Genomic DNA, 21,632 nt, shown 5'->3' on the forward strand with positions numbered 1-21,632 from the left:
AAACAACCCACGGTTTCTAATCAAGAGCTGCAATGACCGAGATCTCACATATTGATACACGAATTTATATTACTCTACTGCAATGCATTTACTCCATGTAAATCTGACATTAAACGCCTCACTTGGATGCAAAAAGGATAAACCAGACGCATCTAAAGAGCATGGCCCAGATTTACAGTGAATAATGATGCTGAGCCGCAGGGGATCGAGCCAGTCATGTGATTATTTACCTTTTTATGTCTTCCCTTGAAGACGACCGCAAAGGCTCCGTGTCCGACGAGGTCTTTTCGGCTGTATTCAAAGTCTCCCACCGTCTCCATTTTTTGGCAGGTGTCACACAACAGCTTGTGATGGAGAGGCTGTCAGGGACAAGTTCTTCAAACTCTAGTTAACCTCTGTCCGAGAACCCTGTCATCCCCAAATTATCAGTGCTGAAGGCGATTCGGTGCGCTTGAGGGTTTCCAAATAGACGTAAAGACGAAGTCTGAATCGAAACAAAGGAATAGCTAAATGTGAAGTTTACTAGCTAGATGCGCAGGATGCACCTAACTAGTTCCGCTGTCGCTTTCTGACCCAGTTAACAAGACATTTCGCAAAACAGCTAGATGAAATAGCTATAAATCAATCTCAAACCTATACAGTTTCCAAGCTACATGATGTCAGTTCAGTTTAAAAGGAAAGAAAGAGCTTGCAAACGCCCTCTCTCTCTTACTGTTATTACAGTGCCTCGTTAACTCAACAACGGCGCGGCGGGTCACTGAGTTTCCCATCGCGAACTGGCTAAAATGACAGCCTGAGGAAATCCAACAATATTTACAATTCCAACACAGCAGATGAATAGCAATAAATACTATCTAGAAGTGTTCCGACATCTATTTTACATTGGGATAAACAGTGTCGCTTATATAATAACACGTCGGTTTACAAAACAACGAGGTCCAGCACCGTTCCGATGCGTTTGATGCAAAAGTCATCTGTCCTTCTGCAACGATATGGTACTCTCCCTCAAATCCATATGATAGCTGAGTACACCATTTCTTCAGTTCACCCCTCTGTCCTGCTTTCCATCCCGCGGGACGATGCAGGAAAACAAGCAATGGTTCGCTTTTGGGAAACGAGGGGAAGACGTTAAAAGCACTATCCGTTACGTGAAGGGGATTTAACGTTTATCTTCAGTTCGCTCGGAGAAGTTGACCATGATCGCAGCTTGCTGCATTACAATGACAGAGCTCTTACAGGAGAAGACCATCATAACGTGTTCTTCCGCGTACGGGAGTGTGTCGCCCTCCGCCGCGAGAGATAGTCCCACTCGCATCACAAAGCCTGACCAAGAAACAGAGTATACAAAGGAAAGGAACTTGAACTGCGAAAAAGCGAAGCTTTTTTTAAATTTTCCACCAGAATGCAGTTTTTATAAGCGATTACGAGAAAAGAAAGAATAAAGAAAGAGGGGATTAAGAGGGGATTATGCCTAATATACACAAGAAAAACATGCATTTTAAATTCTCATAATAACAAAAACGTAAAAGTCATAATTGCACAGAGTGCTAGACTCCAGTGCTGATTTATTTTTAATAACACAAAAACAATATGACAGCACTTGGTGCTCCCCCTGACGGCGGCTGCCTGTATGAACACGAAAATGTAAATAAAATTGTTTATTTTTGTCAATGAAGAGCTCACTGGCATCCTCTGGTGGTAAAACAGACTGCAAACTGATTTATGTATATATATATATATATATATATATATATATATATATATATATATACACATATATACATATATACATATATATATATATATATATATATATATATATATATACAAAATTTTATATAATTTTTGTTGTTTTCCTTTGCAAATAATAATAATAATAATTATTTATTTGTATAGCACTTTTCATACATAGAATGCAACTCAAAGTGCTTCACAAGCCAAAAAAAACATCAGCATGGTACAAAAAATTCAACAAATATAAACAAAACATAATAGAAATAATAGAAAATTATATATATAAAAAATTAAAGACAACAAAGAAAAAGAGAAATAAATAAATAAATAAATAAGAATACACACACCTCACACACTATTATGCACATAGGCAACTTTAAAAAGGTATGTTTTCACACGTTTTTTAAAAATATGAATACTAGTGGACTCTCTCACTTCATTTGGAAGACAATTCCAAATTTTTGGAGCATAGTGACTAAAAGAGGTACCAGCAGATCACTTAAGATTTACTGTGTAATATGCTAAAAATCTAGCACTAGAAGATCGTAACATTCGTTTAGGATTATATCTAATATCTAAACTCTTTTTTAATTAGTTTTTTTAAAAAAAAACAAAACAAAGGTCAACTTATGCCTAAACTGAGAAAATGTCTACCAGTTGTGTAAGAACAATTGTTTTGTTTTCCCTTTAATTTAAGCTTATTTTTCTGCACCATTGACAGTTATTTTTTTTCTTATTTTAAGCATACACTCACTTGTTTCAGACGTAATATCTTTAGTCATTTTGCTTCTCAAGTAAATGTATCTTTTTAAAGAATTATTAGATATTTATACAGGAAAGCAAGACATAAATATGTAAGAAAGAAGTATAAGTAAATAATTTTTACAGTGTAGCATCCCTAGAAGTTTTGATTGCAACGTATATATGGGGTATTGCCATAAATAGTAAGTTTTAACATACAGTACGTGACTGCTATTATTACTAAAAAGTCACATGCTGAGTGACTCATGTCTCAACATGCCTTTCACATGTCCATGTGAAGCATCAGACTAAAAGATTTATAGGGTGAGACAACAGACATGGGTGGGTCCTTCTCCAGTGTCACTATATGGTCACGTAGTGTTGGAGAACAGCATGATTGTCAGTTTCCATTGGTTAAGGTCAAGAACTCTGGAATTCTGGCTCACCTCTGAAATGCAATAATTCATAAACAAGTTTCTCATTAACCCTGTAAATTCAGTTGTTTCATATTTAATACTCACAATTCTAAATACATGTCTTTTTGCTGTGAAATCTTTACTATTTTTTTATTAAGTAAACAGTATTTTGGGTTTATTTTTTATTTTTAATTTTAGAAAAATCATGTTAAAAGTAAAGAGTATCAAATATGATACATTAGGCTTTGAGGGAATTTTGCATGTTTAATTTCATATCATTGTATTGTATTATATGTTATGTTACCCACACAATAATATATATATATCTACAGGGGAGAGAGTAACACTTTTTGTTTGAGTATCAGTAACTCTTGGATGTTTGTGCTAGATCTCTCAAACTTTGATATATGGTAGCCACATTTGTCTACTACAAATAAAACTTGATTGAAGGACAAAGAATAATCAGTTCTTTTTAATAAAATGAACCATTTAAAGTGTCAAAAACATTATGCTGTATTCATTTTAGGACAAAAACAATTGGTGTGTGTGTGTGTGTGTGTGTACTGTATTCAGTCCCTAGCTGTGTTGCCATCAATCTATTTGGTAACACTTTACAATATGTGTGTACAAATATGCATTAATTCATGCTTAATTAATGCACAGATAATCACGAGTTAATGTATAATTCATGAAGAACTCAACCATTTATTAATGATTACAACATCAGCAACTAATGAACATTCTATATGATTCATAGATTAAGTAATCAATAAATTGTTATTAATGTGTCATAATGTATCAATTCCCTAATAACTTACTTTATTAATTAATAATGTATTAATTAATTAATTAATTAATTCATATATTAATTACCAGAGTGATCAAAGTTATGTACTTCAACGTCCAGTTGTCTGCTTTAAATACTCATTAGCTAATGATTTGCAAATGTATCATTATGTTGTGACTTTACTTGTTGAGGCACAGAACTATTAACTAATTGTTAAGTAATATGTCATTGTGGTTATGGATATAGAATTAGTTCATTAGTCATGTGCCTCAATGAGTTGGAGCCATGCATTTCAACTTCCAGTTGTCTGCTTTAATGAATCATTACCAAATGATTTGCAAAGATATTATTATGTTATGACTTTACTTGTTGAGGCACATGACTAACTAATTATAAATCCATAACAACAATGACATATTACTTAACAATTAGTTAATAGTTCTGTGCCTCAACAAGTAAAGTCATAACATAATGACATCTTTGCAAATCATTAGCTAATGATTAATTAAAGCAGACAACTGGAAAATGAAATGCATGGCTTCAACCCATTGTGGTAATTAACACATACATTTAAACTATTAGTTAATAAAATAAGTTATTAAGGAATTAATACATTATGACACATTTCGCTAATAACAATTTATTGATTATTTAATCTATGAATCATATAAAATGTTCATTTGTTGCTGATGAAGTAATTATTAATAAATGGTTTAGTTCTTCATAAGTTATACATTAACTTATGATTATCTCTGCATTAGTTAAGAATGAATTAATGCATATTTCTGCACCTGTATTGTAAAGTATTACCATCTACTGTTATGTGAATTTTGGAATGTCACATTAAAAATGGTGGATGGAAATATCAAGATGCAAATAAATTCTAAACATGTGCACAAAAAAAACCGTATGTGCTCATTTGAGGTGTTTTTATCCAATAAGAAGATGGAAACGCATTTTACATAAATCCCTTGATGTGCAACAAAAACCTCATATGACTTTGCTTCAGTAGAGGATGTGACTAAATAATTGGACTCATTGGAATCATCATAAGGAGTTGGTTGTTACATTTTTAATAAACTGTTACAACTATCCCCACCCCAAACAGCCATAACATAGCAAACTGTTTTAGCATGTGGGTTTTAAATGAGCATGAATGCAAAATATCAAATTAAACTAGAGAAACAGCTACTTTAGGTTAAGTCAAATAATTGTATCTACAACACAGTGACTGCTAGGCAAAAAATCTTAGTGAAAAAAATTACTTTCTTTCTTGAAAATCAGTTTTTTGGTCATAAAATCTACTAATTTGCTCACATTCACATGCCACTTCTCCTGTAACATTAAAAATGTGAATGGAGTGTATGATGTATTGATGACATCAACACGGCTCCTTTCTGACTTGTCAAACTGGCAGTGTTACAACTAACCCCGTGTTACAACACTCACCGGTCTCCCCTAACAAAATTATATTAGGGAGATACAGAGTGACAACTTACATTTACTTACATTTTATGTAAGTAGTCTGTTTTACTGTCATTAAACTCTCACTGATTTACATTACAAGTTATAAGAATGTAATACTTTTTGGCCATATAATGTGAAAATCAGCAATTGCACCAAATTCCATATTTTTGTTTGCATGTAAGTTTGTATATTATATCTAAAGATTCAGTAAACTGAAGAGTTTAGATCAAAATATAGTTAGTATCATGAGATGTGAAAGCAGAAAGGTAATAATCAAATAATAAACACGATATTACTTGCGTACCATGTATAAAAACAATGGTAAATTGTGCTTTTCGGTAGTTAGTAAGTCCTAACAAAAAAGTCCTTACAATAAACACTATGCTGATGCTCATAGTGTCTTATATGAAAATGCATGGTATTTTGATATATATCTCAGAACTAAGTGATTACCACATTCATGTACCATGATATATACAATAATATATACATCAAGTACAAGGTAAGCTGGACAGCTGGGCAATATGACTGTACATAATGGAAATAGTAGGGATGAGATGAATTAAAAGATTAAAATGGGAGAAAAATCAAACCCTACCATTGACCCCTACCATATTTCTTGTTGACAACCTCAAATTTCTTTTCATTATTCAAGACATGGGTTAAAAACAGTTTAAATTAAATAATATAAGCATCTGTTGGTTTTGTACTATTTAGTCTGCTACTGGACATTTACCAAGATAAAAAAAGGACAAACGGATAAAAATAAAAACGTAAATAAGAATATGTATGTGTATGTGTATGTGTATGTGTATATGTACATTCCTTCATAAACATGATTCATTCAGACTTTAGAGACAGATTCGTTCAGTAGATTCACAACCAATGAACTGCTCCTTCACAAGCCACACTCAAATGCTGCCAGTTTGTGCTAAAGTCAGTCTATGGAAGCAGAACAAGCCACTAAAGCAGGTGTGCACTTTAAAAGGAAGAGACTTTAGGGAATGTATGATTTATTCACTTAAAAGATTCATTCAACACACAGATTCATTCATGAACCACTAACATAGAGTGGTTCCTAATAGTGATTCAGGCCTTAACAGACACCTCTACATGCACACACACAGATGAGGGACATGATGAGGGATATGTGCATTAAATGAACATTAAATGGCAATAGAGACGCATATATTACATGTAACATATAGTTTATGCTGCTGTAATTGACTTATTGCTGATGATGTCGTTGTTTACATTTAAATGAGCCTCAACATTCTATGTCAGTACAGCAGCTTTAGTTGCTATGTAAAATATCAACACGACTGTCCTTAAAGTTTTGAAGCCTGATTGCTCACACTTTAAGCTCTTCACAAATCTACAGTTTGGTGAGTTTTATCAATTAATCAATTTGTGAAGTCTTTCTTGATTCCTCTTAATGGAGCAGCGCCGTCTGAGAAGAACCAGGGCTCTTCCGACACACCTGAGGGGATTCATAGTGGAGGCCGCCTCTTCCGTTCAAGGCACCTGTGAACTTTCACGGCTGGCAGCTTTGATCAGGTTAGAGCACAATTACAGCCGCACCTCTGACAAAGCTGGAAGACCCAAAGGTTTGGAAAAGCGCTATGTGAAGAACGCTGCTGTCATTCCCGACATCCAACCAGCAGTCTCTTCAGTGGATGTGTGTCAGGCTCCTCTGTGTCAGCAGGAAGAGCCCATCTCCATCCACGGCCACAGTGTGCAAGGCTACCAGGACATTTACTGCTCTGTAGCCGAGCCAATGATACAGACACGCTGTGGTCGGCGCCGTCCCTACAGCCTCGAGCTGGGACTGAAGATAAAACAGCGCCTGTGGGAGAAACTCAACTGCCCATCACTGCTGGAGACCGAGCAGCCTGCAGGACGTGTTCTCATCACTGAACGCTTCTCCAAAACCAGCAGAAGCATCGCTCCACGGATCCACGTGGACATCAGTGAAGAGCCCCTGCCCGAGGAACCCCGAAGAAAAAAGGCCAGACACTGAGTCATCACAGTGTCACATGGATTATGTATGTAAATACTGTATATAGTTCTACATCTTTATAGAGTAAGTTTCAGTTTTAAGTTTGTAAGTTTTATTTTGTAGTGTATGTTTTTATCACATTGCTGTATGGTGGTGTCTTTGATGATTGTGTTGGTATGCGGCTCCTAGGTTGTTCCAAGCAGGTTTTTGGCACATTGCTACATGGTTTTGTCAGATGTTTTGGAGGTTTCTTGTGTATTGACATGCGTTTGCTAAGGTTTTCTGCTCGATTGTTATCGTGTTGCGTTGTGGTCACTGGACTCGTGTTTGGTTTCTTATGGTCTTGTTATGTGGATGTTCAGATATTTTGAGTGGTTGGTTGACATGTGGTTGTTTTAATCAGTTGGGTTAGGTTAGGTTAGGTTAGGTTAGGTTAGTCCCTCACATGGTTTGCAGCTTGACGTGCTGTGAGGGCTTGTGTGCATCAGTGATGCTGAGAGCTATGCCACTGGTAGTTCACAACTACTGGTAGGGTCACCCATAGTGGACAGGTCTCAGCTGAGATGCCAGACAAAGACAAACCACCTGATTCTGGACTTTAGGAGATTGGCCTGATGTTCCTTGTAGAAGATCATAGTCTTATAATGACGGGAGCAACATCAGAATTATCTAAATGGATGAATGGTGAATACAGACAAGCAGTGAAAATTGAGGTGAGTAATTAATTTTACTGTGACACTGAGGATTATAAAATTTGTAAAGTTTTGGTTTAAATTTATAATTAGTCGATTCAATTATTTATTCATAATTAATTGCATGATTATTTAAAGTTAATTAGTATTATTAACATTTTTAAATGTGACTCTGTATTTTATATATAGTTTTATTTATATTATACAGTTAACCTTCAACCCGTAAAAGGTCAAAGGTCAAAATGTATTAGATTGGTTTTCAAAAGGATGTTTCCTCATGCTGATTACACTAATTAGTCCAGGAGGTGGTGGTGTACATCACTGTTGTCTATCTGCCATGAAACACAGAAGAATAAGACAAACGACCCCGACGCAGATTGATGAGGTGAGTTGAGTTGAAATCTTTAATTTTAGAGGTACTGTAACAGTGTCTGTTTCTGACGTCTGAAAGTGGCCTTTTATTCAGCAGCTTTGCACATCACAATCTTATAAATTATCATTATTGTACAGAAGTTAAGTTTTCTCCAGAGGTTACAGATGTAAAATGTACATAGAAATTTCAAGTGTGGTTACTGTGTTAATACTTAATTAAAAACTTCAACATATTTTCCCATGTAGACTAGAGTGAAGTAAAACATATCCACATTTAATTGCTAGAATTTTGTACTAAGGTTTTCCTCGCTTCAGAAAAAGACCGAACTCAAGACGCAAAGGGTTTTTTTTCTGATACACAAATCTCTGCAACATGTCAAATCATAATTTTCTTAATTTGCCTATTATGTAGGACTGTACACTAGATGTTAATTTAACTTTTTTTTCTTGCTTGACTGAAGTTATTCCCAGTATTTGACAAAACTGAGGTAAAATTATATGAGCGAATCAAAATCAGTAAACTGATTCAAAAGATTTGAGTCATAATTAAGATAATACATTAAAATAACATGGTAAAACACACCAATTTGCAGTATCAAGCAGCAAAACGAGCTGTTTTGTACAGCTAAAAATAGCTGGACATGGAGAAGGCCAGAAACCAGACCCATAAAATGTACAAATGGCCACTCTCACGGGAAGAAAAAGGTGGATTGCTTTCATGCCTGTTGCTTCTATTGTCAGTGTATTGCCTTAAATGCATTTAGGTTCACTCAAGTTGATAATAAATGCTTTTTATCATGATAACCTACAAAGTATGTACTTTAGTGTGGTAGTAGTATAGTACATGTTGCGAAATATGCATGCTGCACTTATTAGAGTGGCATTTTTAATGTTTTTCTTCTTAAACTGTCCATTTATTATTATTATTTTTTTTTTTTTTTTTTTAGGAAAGAATATTACCTACTAAACTTTATTTTATTAATTCTTCTTCTGATGCTTGTAGACTCACAGTCTGGCCTGACTTTCCAGAATGTCTCGGGAGCAGCAGGCTTTTCAACAGGCCAGAAAGACTTTCTTGACGTGAAGATCTAAACCTCTGGCCTACAGAATTAAACAACTTCAAAACTTAAAGTGATCAATTAAAGAAAAAACAACAGACCTGTAAATAAAAACCTTCTCACCATTGCAGGTGATGTGTACATACAGTCAGAGTCTCTTGTTTTGTTTTCCCTTTAAATTGTTTTTCTTTCTTTCTTTTTTTTTTACACCATTGACAGTTATTTTTTCTTATTTTAGGCATAAACTCACCTGTTTCAGAAGTAATATCTTAATATATTTAGTTATTTTGCTTCTCAAGTAAATGTATTGTTATAAAACCAACCTAATTGCTACTCAAAAGTAGCCCAATCGCATTTTAAGGGGGGTACCCCATTAAAAATCGCGTTACAAGGGGAATTAAATACACATTTTTTAGGTTCCCCTAGTAAAATTTGCATTCCAGGGCCTAAATATTACATTATTGGGGCTGCTTCAACCAGCGGACATGAAAAACAACCCGAACCAACAGTGTTGAAGTAGCCCAGTTCTGTGGGAAAAACTCAGACTTGGTAACACTGCTCCTTACAATGAATACTATGCTGATACCATGAAAATGCATGATACTTTAATATGTGCCACAGAACTAAATGATTAACATATTCATGTACCATGATATATACAATAATATATGCATCAAATATAAGGTAAGCTGGCCAGCTGGGCAATATGACTGTACAGGTGCATCTCAAAAAATCTGAATATCATGAAAAAGTTTTTTTTATTTTTTTTTTTTTTATTGTAACTTAAAAAAATTTAACTTTCATATATTCTAGATTCATTACACATACAGTAAAACATTTCAAAAGTATTTTTTTGTTTGTTTGTTTTAATTTTGATGATTAAAGCATACAGCTCATGAAAGTCAAAAATCCAGTATCCAGTAAAATTAAAAAAAAAAAAAAAAAAAAAAAAAAAAAAACTTTAGAAATATTTTACTTTACATGTAATGAATCTAGAATATATGAAAGTTTCAGTTTTTAAAATAAGTTACAAAAAAATGAACTTTTTCATGATATTCTTATTTTTTGAGATGCACCTGTACATAATGGAAACGGCAGGAATGAGATAAAATTAGAGATTAAAATGGGAGAAAAATCTAATTAAGTGAGCAGTGAAAAGCCATTAATGATTGAAGATCACTAAGTAAATCTTTCCAGAACCTACCAGAATTTTGTCTTTTCTTTTTTCTTTTTAGCCCCTTTATATTTCTTGTCCACAACCTCAAGTTTCTTTTTATTATTCAAGACACAGTTTAAAAACAGAATGAATTAAATAATATGAGCATATCTGTTGGTTTTGCTTTATTAAGTCTGCTACTGGACATTTACCAAGATAAAAAAAGTACAAAAGGATAAAAATAAAAATGTAAATAACAATTGTATGTGGATGTGGATGTGTATATGTACATTCCTTAACAAACATGATTCATTCAGATTTTAGACACAGATTCGTTCAGTAGATTCACAACCAATGAACTGCTCCTTCATAAGCAAATGCTACCAGTTTGTGCTAAAGTCAGTCTATGGAAGCAGAACAAGCCACTAAAGCAGGTGTGCACTTTAAAAGGAAGAGACTTTAGTGAATGAAAATTATAAGTCAATGGAAGAATGATTTATTCACTTAAAAGATTCATTCAACACACAGATTCATTCATGAACCACTAACATAGAGTGGTTCCTAATAGTGAATGTGGCCTTAACAGACACCTCTACATGCACACACACAGATGAGAGACATATATGTGCATTAAATGAACATTAAATGGCAATAGAGGAGCATATATTACATGTAACATATAGTTTATGCTGCTCTAATTGACTTATTGCTGATGATGTCGTTGTTTACATTTAAATGAGCCTCAACATTCTATGTCAGTACAGCAGCTTTAGTTGCTATGTAAAATATCAACACAACTGTCCTTAAAGTTTTGAAGCCTGATTGCTCACACTTTAAGCTCTTCACAACTCTACAGTTTGGTGAGTTTTATCAATTTGTCAATTTGTGAAGTCTTTCTTGATTCCTCTTCATGGAGCAGCACCACCTGAGAAGAACCAGGGCTCTTCCGACACACCTGAGGGGATTCATAGTGGAGGCCGCCTCTTCCGTTCAAGGCACCTGTGAACTTTCACGGCTGGCAGTTTTGATCAGGTTAGAGCACAATTACAGCCGCACCTCTGACAAAGCTGGAAGAACCAAAGGTTTGGAAAAGCGCTATGTGAAGAACGCTGCTGTCATTCCCGACATCCAACCAGCAGTCTCTTCAGTGGACGTGTGTCAGGCTCCTCTGTGTCAGCAGGAAGAGCCCATCTCCATCCACGGCCACAGTGTGCAGGCCTACCAGGACGTTTACCGCTCTGTAGCCGAGCCAATGATACAGACACGCTGTGGTCGGCGCCGTCCCTACAGCCTCGAGCTGGGACTGAAGATAAAACAGCGCCTGTGGGAGAAACTCAACTGCCCATCACTGCTGGAGACCGAGCAGCCTGCAGGACGTGTTCTCATCACTGAACGCTTCTCCAAAACCAGCAGAAGCATCGCTCCACGGATCCACGTGGACATCAGTGAAGAGCCCCTGCCCGAGGAACCCCGAAGAAAGAAGGCCAGACACTGAGTCATCACAGTGTCACATGGATCACGTATGTAAATACTGTATATAGTTCTAGATCTTTATAGAGTAAGTTTCAGTTTTAAGTTTGTAGAGTAAGTTTTATTTTGTAGTGTATGTTTTGAGCACATTGCTGTATGGTGGTGTTTTTGGTGATTGTGTTGGTATGCGGCTCCTAGGTTGTTCCAAGCAGGTTTTTCACATTGCTACATGGTTTTGTCAGGATGTTTTGGTGGTTTCATATGCATTGATATGCGTTTGTCAAGGTTTTCTGCGTGGTTGTTATTGTGCTGTGGTCGCTGGTCTCGTTTCTCATGCGTCGTTACATGGATGTTCAGATATTTTGAGTGGTTGGTTGACATGTGGTTGTTTTAATCAGTTGGGTTAGGTTAGGTTAGGTTAGGTTAGGTTAGGGTCCCTCACATGGTTTGCAGCTTGACGTGCTGTGAGGGCTTGTGTGCATCAGTGATGCTGAGAGCTATGCCACTGGTAGTTCACAACTACTGGTAGGGTCACCCATAGTGGACAGGTCTCAGCTGAGATGCCAGACAAAGACAAACCACCTGATTCTGGACTTTAGGAGATTGGCCTGATGTTCCTTATAGAAGATCATTGTCTTATAATGATGCGTGCAACATCAGAATTATCTGAATAGAAAAAACTTCAAACGATTGTATATGTGGAAGTCATTGATGGATTTATAGAAGCAACCGTTTGAACATAATAAGGAAAGTAAATGTGTTACTAATATAAACTCAGGTAAATGATCATGTGAACAGACAAGCAGTGAAAATGATTAAAATACAATAATTACATTTTACATGGTAAACACTAATCACAGTAATCTGAACTTCATAAATCGGAGATTAATAAAACTAATACTGTCTTTTAATTAATTTTATTTGGCTAGCATTTTTTACAATACACACTGTTTCAGTGCAGTTTTACGGAAATTCACAATGTTAATGTTTATAATGTCTTAATGTCTTAAAATCCACATTTAGCAATTTGAAGCAGATAAAAGGGTTGTTCACCATTTGAGATTTACTCTTAGTATCTCTGTATATGAGTATTTGTATATGTTAATGTAAGACAAACAGACGGTATTAATAGTTGTCTACTGAGAATATTAATTTTTATTCTTCAGCGTTAATCAACATTTTTCAGAATTTGATTGTGCTGTAATTTGATTTTATATTTTATATATAGATGTATCTGTATTTAAAGTTAACCTTAATTCGAAAAGGGTCAAAAGTCAAAATGTATTAGGTTGGTGTTTCCTCGTGCTGATGACACTAGTCCAGTAGGTGGTGGTGTACATCACTGTAGTCTCCGCCATGAAACACAGAAGAAGAAGAACACGATCAACAAATATCCCGGCGCAGACTGATGATGCGAGTTATGTTGATATCTTTGATTTCAGAGGTACTGTAATGTGTCTATTTCAGACGTCTGAAAGTTGCCTTTTATTCAGCAGCTTTACACATCACAATCTTACAAGTTATCATTATTGAAGTTTTCGCCAGACTACGCGGTTGTAAAATGTACACAGAAATTGCACCTCATTTAAAGTGTGCAAGACTTAAAGATTTAAACGTATTTTCCCACAGAGACAAGAGCGAAATAAAACTTATCCACATTTAATTACTAAAATTTAGTACTAAAAACACTGAAATCAAGACGCAAAGATTTTCTTTTTGGTGCACAAGCGCTGTAACATATCATACTTTTCTTAATTTGCTGATTATGTAATTGTACACTAGATGTTCATTGAACTGTTTTTCCCTTTTCTTCCTGGACTGAAGTTGTTCTCAGCATTTGACACAACTGAGGTAAAATTTAAATGAAGGAATCGTTTAGTAAACTGATTCAAAAGATTCGAGTCACTGAGATGAATCAAAATCCCAGTCGCTGGAACTACGAACAAACTCCACCTACCGGAATTGCATAAGAAAGGTCGCCCTAGAAAATCCAAATGAAAAAGACGATTTAGACAACATTACAGCTGAAATAAACAGAAACATTAATGTAAGTGTTAAACAATCACACAGTTTTCACATTTCTGCTTATAGATCCTGTTGCTTTCATGCATGTTGCTTCTTTTGTGCAGTGTATTACCCTAAATGCATTTGGGCTCACTTAAGTTTTTTTTTTTTTTTTTTATCATGATAACCTAGAAAGTATTTTAGTGCAGTAGAGTAAACTGAAACTTTCCCAAACTTATAAATGATGTACAGTTACTCAAGTGCTTCACAACCCTGGACGTCAGCTATCTAAAGAGACCTGACAAAGAAATCTTCCAGGTGAATTTTGTGGGAATACCTAATGTCATAAACGTGCAGACGTTTCAAGAGGGTATAGTACATGTTGCGAAATATGATGACCTTTATGCTGCATTTCTTAGAGTGGCCTTTTTACTGTTTTTCTTCTTAAACTGTCAACTTTGTTTTATTAATTCTTCTTCTAATGCTTGTAGACTCACAGTCTGGACTGAATTCCCAGAATGTCTAGGGAGCAGCAAGCTGTTCAACAGGCCAGGAAGGCTTTCTTGACTGGAAGATCCAAACCCCTGGACTACAGAATTAAACAACTTCAAAACTTAAAGCGATTCATTAAAGAAAAAACGACAGACATTAATAATGCCATGAGGAATGACCTCCATAAGGTGAATCAAAATTGCAATCTCTGCATGTTTTATCTAGACGTCTGTTTGTATTGAACATAATAGCTGTGTTTTCACAGACTGCAAATGCAACACAGCTGTTTGAGATCCTTGGCTTGGAGGGTGAAATCAATCTGGCTGTCAGCAAGCTGACTGAGTGGGCAGCTCCCCGTCCTGTGAATAAAAACCTTCTCACCATTGCAGATGATGTGTACATACAGCCAGAGCCTCTTGGTGTGGTGCTTATCATTGGGGCGTGGAACTATCCAATAGCAGTCACCCTGCAACCCCTTGTGGGAGCCATTGCTGCAGGTAAAGCACAAATCTACCGTTTGTTGAGACTGCCAGTATGGCGTGTAAATATTACTATGTTTGAAGGTGAAAACACCATAAAATATCACAAAGGTTGTCCATACAGCTTAGTTGTGCACTATATTTTTAAATCTTCTGAAGCCATACAATTAATTTATTTGAGGAACAGATGCAACTATTCACTAATATTTTCTTTATCATCGTATCTTAAAGCTGCTTTTGATCTTTTTGTTTCTGTAGGTAATGCTGCAGTTGTGAAACCATCAGAAGTGAGCTCTCATACAGCCAAAGTTATGGAGCTCCTCCCTCTCTACCTGGACCCGGTAATCCTTCATTCAATAACATTGTCGTTTTTAAAATCTCGTTTTCATTGTACTTGCTTAATTTTAAGCTTAAAGGGATCCATGGGATAGTTCAAGCAAAATGAAAATTCTGTCATTAATTACTCACCCTCATGTCGTTCCAAATCTGTAAGACCTTCATTCATCTTTGGAACACAAGATATTTTTGATGAATTCCAACACAACTACCACGTTCAAGGCCCAAAAAGGTAGTAAGGACATTGTTAAAATAGTCCATGTGACATTACTAGTTTAACCGTGCTTTTATGAAGCTATGAGAATACTTTTTTGTGCAGAGAAAACAAAAATAACAAAAAGTTATTAAGTTGTTATTATATAATAAGTATATTAAGTTTTTTTTGAGCATGGTAGTTACATTGTTGTCTATGCAGGGTCAGAAAGCTCTTGGATTTCATCAAAAATATCTTAATTTGTGTTCCAAAGATGAATGTAGGTCTTACGGGTTTGGAACAACATGAGAGTGAGTAATTAATGACAGAATTTTCATTTTTGGAATTCTCCATTAATCCATCTCCATTAATGTGTTCAGGAGATGTATCAAGTGGTGACAGGAGGGGTTCCAGAGACTCAGGAGCTGCTGAAGCAGCGTTTCGACCACATCTTCTACACTGGAAACAGCACGGTTGGGAAACTGGTTATGGAAGCGGCAGCTCGTCATCTCACGCCAGTGACTTTAGAACTGGGTGGAAAAAGCCCCTGTTACATTGACAAAAATTGTGACATCAGAATTGCCTGCCGGTGAGTCTGCTATGAGTTACCGTATAGAAACCTAAAACTTATTAAACATAGTAAATAATTTCATATATAATAGTATAATAATATTCAGTGTCTTTGAAAGATTTGTTATGTATGTCGTTTTGTTATGTTGCTGCCATATGTTCAACTGTTTTTAATTGCTTTTTTTCCCCACATCAGTCTACACTCCATGCACAATAATGACAAAGCAAAAACAGAATTGTCACAACTTCATACATTTATTAAAAAAAAAACTTTGCATAAGTATTCAACTCTCAACTCTTTTTGGGTATGATGCATCAACCTTTGTGCATTTGCATTTGGCATTTGCCATTCTTCTCCTCACCTCTCAAGCTCTGTCAGCTTGGATGGGGGCTGGCAGACATTTTTAGGTCTCTCCATAAATATTTGATTTGGTTCAAGCCAAGGCTGTGGCTGTGCCACTCAAGGACATTCACAGAGTTGTCCATAAGTTACTCTTGCTGTGTGCTTAGGGTCATTGTCCTGTTGGAAGGTGAACCTTCTGCCCAGTCTGAGGTTCTCAATGCTCTAGACTGGGTTTTCATTAAGGCCATATCTATATTTTGCTGTGTTGAGCTTTCCTTCTACTCTGACGAGTCCCTCATTCCCTGCTGCTGAAAAACAGCCCCACAGCATGAGGCTGCTACCAGCACACTTTAGTTTTGCGATGCTACTCTGCAGGTGATGAGCAGTGCCTGGTTTCCTTCAAACATGATGCTTGGAATTTGGCCATAAAGCCGTGTGGCCTAAAGTGTTGCAGTGATGTTTGTCCTTCTGTAGGTTTCTCCCATCTGCATATATGATTGTGGAGTTCAACTAGAGTGACTATCAGCTTGGTCACCACCAAGCCCCTTCTCCATCAGTTGGCTCTTAGTTGTTCCAAGCGATAATGGAGATAATGGAGTCGTATTATGGATAATGGAGTCTACATGCTTCTATGAACCTTCAGTGCAGCAGAGTTTTTTCTGAACTAAGCTAAATTTCAGGTATGCCAGAAAGGGGTATGAACACTTATGCAATGGAATCAGTTACCATAAGGCAGCAACATAAAATGAGGAAAAAAAATATAAAGGGGTGTGAATACTTGTGCAAGGCACTGTATGTAGGCAATAACTGATGACTGGCCATTGAATTATTCGAAAAATAATGTACACCCATGTTGGTAATGCGGTCACAACATGAACCAGATATTAGCTTTTTTCTAAAGGGTTAGTTCACGCAAAAATAGAAATTCTGTCATTAATTACTCACCCTCATGTCGTTATAAACCCGTAAGACCTTCATTCATCTTCAGAGCACAAATGTGACCCTGGATCACAAAACCAGTCATGAGGGTCATTTTTTCAAAATTGAGATTTATACATCATATGAAAGCTGGATAAATAAGCTTTTCATAGATGTATAGATAGGACAATATTTGGCCGAGATACAACTATTTACAAATCAGGAATCTGAGGGTGCAAAAAAAATCAATAAATAATAATAAATTTATAAATATTATATATAAATATTGAGAAAATTGTCTTTAAAGTTCTTCAAATAATGCTCTTAACAATGTATATGACTAATCAAAAATTAAGTTTTCATACATTTAAAGTAGGAATTTTACAAAATATCTTCATGGAACATGATCGTTACTTAATTTCCTAATGATTTTTGCCATAAAAGAAAAATCAATAATTTTGACCCATACAATGTATTTTTGGCTATTGCTACAAATATACCCCAGGGACTTAAGACTGGTTTTGTGGTCCAGGGTCACAAATTAATATATTTTTAATTAAATAATGCTTCTTCCATCCTTAGCCGGATCACCTGGGGCAAGTATATGAACTGCGGCCAGACCTGCATTGCACCTGATTACGTCCTCTGTGAATCCAGCATCCAAGACAAAGTGATTAATGAGATCCAGAAATGCATTCAGGTTTGTTTATATGTAAATGCTGTTGCTTTTTTTGACAGTGTGACTTTTTGTCCTCATTCTCTTCTTTATGCACTTACAGGAGTTTTATACAAATGACCCCAAGAGCTTTGCAGACTACGGACGGATAATTAACCAGCGGCATTTTAAGAGGATAATGGCACTTTTGGAGGATAGCACAGTGGCTATTGGAGGAGACAGTGATGAATCGGAGTGTTATATTGGTATGTAGTCATTTAGCAAAAGTCAGGGAAATATGTAATGCTGCCATGATTTCAGAAGTTTCCTGTGTGCTTCAGCTCCTACTGTTTTGAGGGATGTGACTTCAGGATCCAAAGTGATGCAGGAAGAGATCTTCGGGCCAATTTTACCCATCATCACTGTTAACGGCTTAAACGAAGCAATACAGTTCATCAATGAACGAGAAAAGCCTCTGGCACTCTACGTGTTCTCTCCCAGTAAAAAGGTAGAGTGATGCATTATTGCCACCAGCAGTAAAACAGCAATTGAACAATTTGTATTTTCTCGCAGGTCATTAAACAGATGATATCAGAGACGTCTAGTGGAGCGATTGTAGCCAATGATTGCCTGGTGCATTTCACCATAAGTGATTTGCCTTTTGGTGGGATTGGTGAGTGTCTTTATTCATTTTCATAACTTTCTAAATCGGAAAACAACTGTCCCAGGTAATTGATTTATTATGTAATTGTAACAGGGAATAGTGGAACTGGTTGTTACCATGGCAAATACAGTTTCGATCAGCTAAGTCACCTTCGCAGCTGTCTTATTAAGAAGCTGAACATGGAAGGTGTGAATCAGATGCGCTACCCACCCCATACAACAAAGAAGTTGCGCTGGGCCCGTATTTTACTCTTGAAGCAAGTAAATCTGGCTCGCTGGCGTCAGGTGGCACAGGTTGCTATGCTTGCCGCACTGGCGGCCTTTGTGGGGCAGGTGAGATGTTTCCTCCAAATGACTTGGGTAAATGTGGTAAATAAGTGCTAAATATGTTTACTAGGGTGTATTTAATAGTAAGCCACTCAAAATGTTTGGGATCAGTGAGTTTTTTTTTAATGTTCATCAAGGCTGCATTTACTTGATCAAAATTCCAGAAAAAAACTGTAATATTATGAAATATTATTACAGTGTAAAATAATGGTTTTCTATTTTAATATATTTAAAAATGTAATTTATTCAGGTGATGCAAAGCTGAATTTTCATTAGCTATTACTCCAGTCTTTAGTGTCACATGATCCTTCGGAAATCATTCTAATATGCTGATTTATTACTTTTATTATTATGTTGTAAACAGTTATACTGCTTAATATTTTGGAACCTGTAATTCTTTTTCAGGATTCTGAATAAAAAGTTAAAAAGAACAGCATTTATTCAAAACAGGAATATTTTCTTACAATAGGAGACTTTTTATCAATTTAACACATACTTGGTGAATAAAAGTATTAATTTCTTAAAAAAAGAGAGAGAGAGAATAAAAATGTACTGACCACTAACTTGAACTAAAGAATGCTGTTCTTTTATTTATTAACTTTTATTTATCATGGGTTCCAATAAAATATTAAGCAGCAGAACTGTTTTCAACATTGATAATTCAGCATATTAGAATGATTTCTGAAGGATCATGTGACACTGAAGACTGGAGTAATAGCTGATGAAAATTCAGCTTTGCATTACATGAATAAATTACATTGGTAACACTTTATAATAACGTTCAATTATAAGCAATTAGTTAATGATGAAATAATAATTTACAAAACATTCATAAAAGAGTACTAAGTGATTTGCTAATAATTTGTGTATGTTTTGTTAATTCATTTACAAGTAATTTACAAGTAATTAGTTAATGATGAACTAATAATTTACAAAACATGACTATGCATTCATATCACTTATTAATAATTTATAAACACAGTCATGTTTTGTTAATTATTAGTTCATCATTAACTAATTACTTGTAAATGAACTTGTAATTGACTGGTAAATGAATTAACAAAACATACACAGATTGTTAGCATATCACTTTTATGTCAATGTTTTGTAAATGATTATTTCATCAACTAATCACTTATAAAATGACTTACAACTGAACATTATTATAAAGTGTTACCATTACATTTTAAAATATATTCACATAGAAAACAGTTATTTTACACTGAAATAATATTTAACAATATTACTGTTTTTCTGGATTTTCTGTCAAATAAATGCAGCCTTGATGAGCATAAGAAATTTCTATAAAAAGACATTAAATATCTACCATTCGGAAGTTTGGGGCTGTTGATTTTCTTTTTCTTTATGTTTTTGTTTTGAAATGTGCCTTTTATGCTCACCAAAGCTAAAAACAGTAATATTCTGAAATATTAATTAAAATGACTTTTCTATTTAAAAACATTTTAAAATGTAATTTATTCATGTGATTTATAAATGCTTTATAATCAATGTTGAAAACAGTTCTACTGATTAATATTTTGTGGGAACCATGATACATTTTCAGGATCCTTTGATGAACAGAAAGTTGAAAAGAGCAGTCACTTTTGATTAATTTAGTGTATCCTTGTTAAATAGTCACTCGGCTTGAGATTTGTTCTCCCCTTTCATAACAAATTAAGCTAAGCAGCAAGAAAATTGCAGCATATGGTTAAGTAGTTTCTCCCTTAATAGCTGGGGAAAATCTGTTACTGTTCATATGCCTTTTAAATATCTGTATTATTGTTCCCATGTAGATTGTAAAATGGAAGCATTTGACCATTATACTGTATTTTGTTGTATTTTATAACGATTACTTACAATAATCCACTGTCTGATTTAGTCATAAATGTGACCCTGGACCACAAAACCAGTCGTAAGTAGCAGAGGTACTATTGGTACATTTGTAGCAGTAGCCAACAATACATTGTATGGGTCAAAATAATCTATTTTTCTTTTATGCCACAAATCATTAGCATATTAAGTAACGATTGTTCCATGAGGATATTTTTTGTAAATTTCCTACTGTACATATATAAAAACTAAAAAAATATTTGTTTATGTGCAATGCTAAAAACTGTAAAGCTGATTTTCTCAATATTTTGATGTTTTTGCACCCTCAGATTCCTGATTTTAAAATAGTTGTATCTCGGCCAAATATTGTCCTAAAAAATATACATCAGTGGAAGGCTTATTTATTCATCTTTCAGATGTATAAATCGCAATTTGTGGTCCGGGGTCACAAATGATGTGCCTTGGATTGTCTTCCTATTGTAAAGCATTTCTCATGAAATTATTTGTGTTTTGTGCTTTGCAGAGGTTTTTCCGACGATGAGGACAACCTGAAGATTGTTTCTTTGACCCATCATCTTAGAAGGGCGGTTGATGTGGTTCCTTGCATATTGAAGATGTCCAGCACTCATTATTTAGACATATGAGTCTCTTATCATGTTAATTTATATGATATAGATTCATGTCTTTATTGTTACTTCTGTTAACAAGTAATAATCACAAGGTGTAAAATCATTTGGTCTGATAGGGGCAGTAGAACTCTTGGTAACTTACTGTTTTTTAATCACTTCAGTTAATTATTCATTAGCAACCATTAAAAAATGAAGTGCAAACATAAAATAGGAGTCTAATCTGAATTATTTTTTTATTAAAGAAAGTTACAATAAATAACCCTATGTTCTACTATGAAGTGTTTTGTGCATCATTCAGAAT

The 21,632-nt window shown here is 35.1% G+C and overlaps 2 protein-coding genes across 4 annotated transcripts in view; one reads left to right on the forward strand and one right to left on the reverse strand.

Moving 5' to 3' along the window:
* The window catches only part of ulk2 (unc-51 like autophagy activating kinase 2), a 43,543-nt gene extending 42,306 nt beyond the window's left edge, over nt 1-1,237 (reverse strand). For all 3 annotated transcript variants that reach the window (XM_051128513.1, XM_051128512.1, XM_051128511.1), the window contains exon 1: nt 231-1,237. In XM_051128513.1, the coding sequence (XP_050984470.1) occupies nt 231-320 (90 nt within the window). In that variant the 5' untranslated portion in view covers nt 321-1,237. The remainder of the gene's footprint in view (nt 1-230) is intronic.
* Nucleotides 1,238-13,238: 12,001 nt separating this feature from the next.
* aldh3a2a (aldehyde dehydrogenase 3 family, member A2a) lies at nt 13,239-21,605 on the forward strand. The gene is made up of 12 exons (XM_051129500.1): nt 13,239-13,336; nt 13,717-13,939; nt 14,388-14,576; nt 14,654-14,885; nt 15,126-15,208; nt 15,777-15,985; nt 17,810-17,927; nt 18,007-18,148; nt 18,224-18,390; nt 18,456-18,555; nt 18,640-18,878; nt 21,226-21,605. Exons 3-12 carry the CDS (start codon nt 14,415-14,417, stop codon nt 21,241-21,243), a joined length of 1,470 nt encoding a protein of 489 aa, XP_050985457.1. The 5' UTR covers nt 13,239-13,336; nt 13,717-13,939; nt 14,388-14,414; the 3' UTR covers nt 21,244-21,605.
* Nucleotides 21,606-21,632: the final 27 nt, after the last annotated feature.

The sequence above is a fragment of the Labeo rohita genome, chromosome 15, assembly GCF_022985175.1.
Source record: "Labeo rohita strain BAU-BD-2019 chromosome 15, IGBB_LRoh.1.0, whole genome shotgun sequence".
Classification (NCBI taxonomy): domain Eukaryota; kingdom Metazoa; phylum Chordata; class Actinopteri; order Cypriniformes; family Cyprinidae; genus Labeo; species Labeo rohita.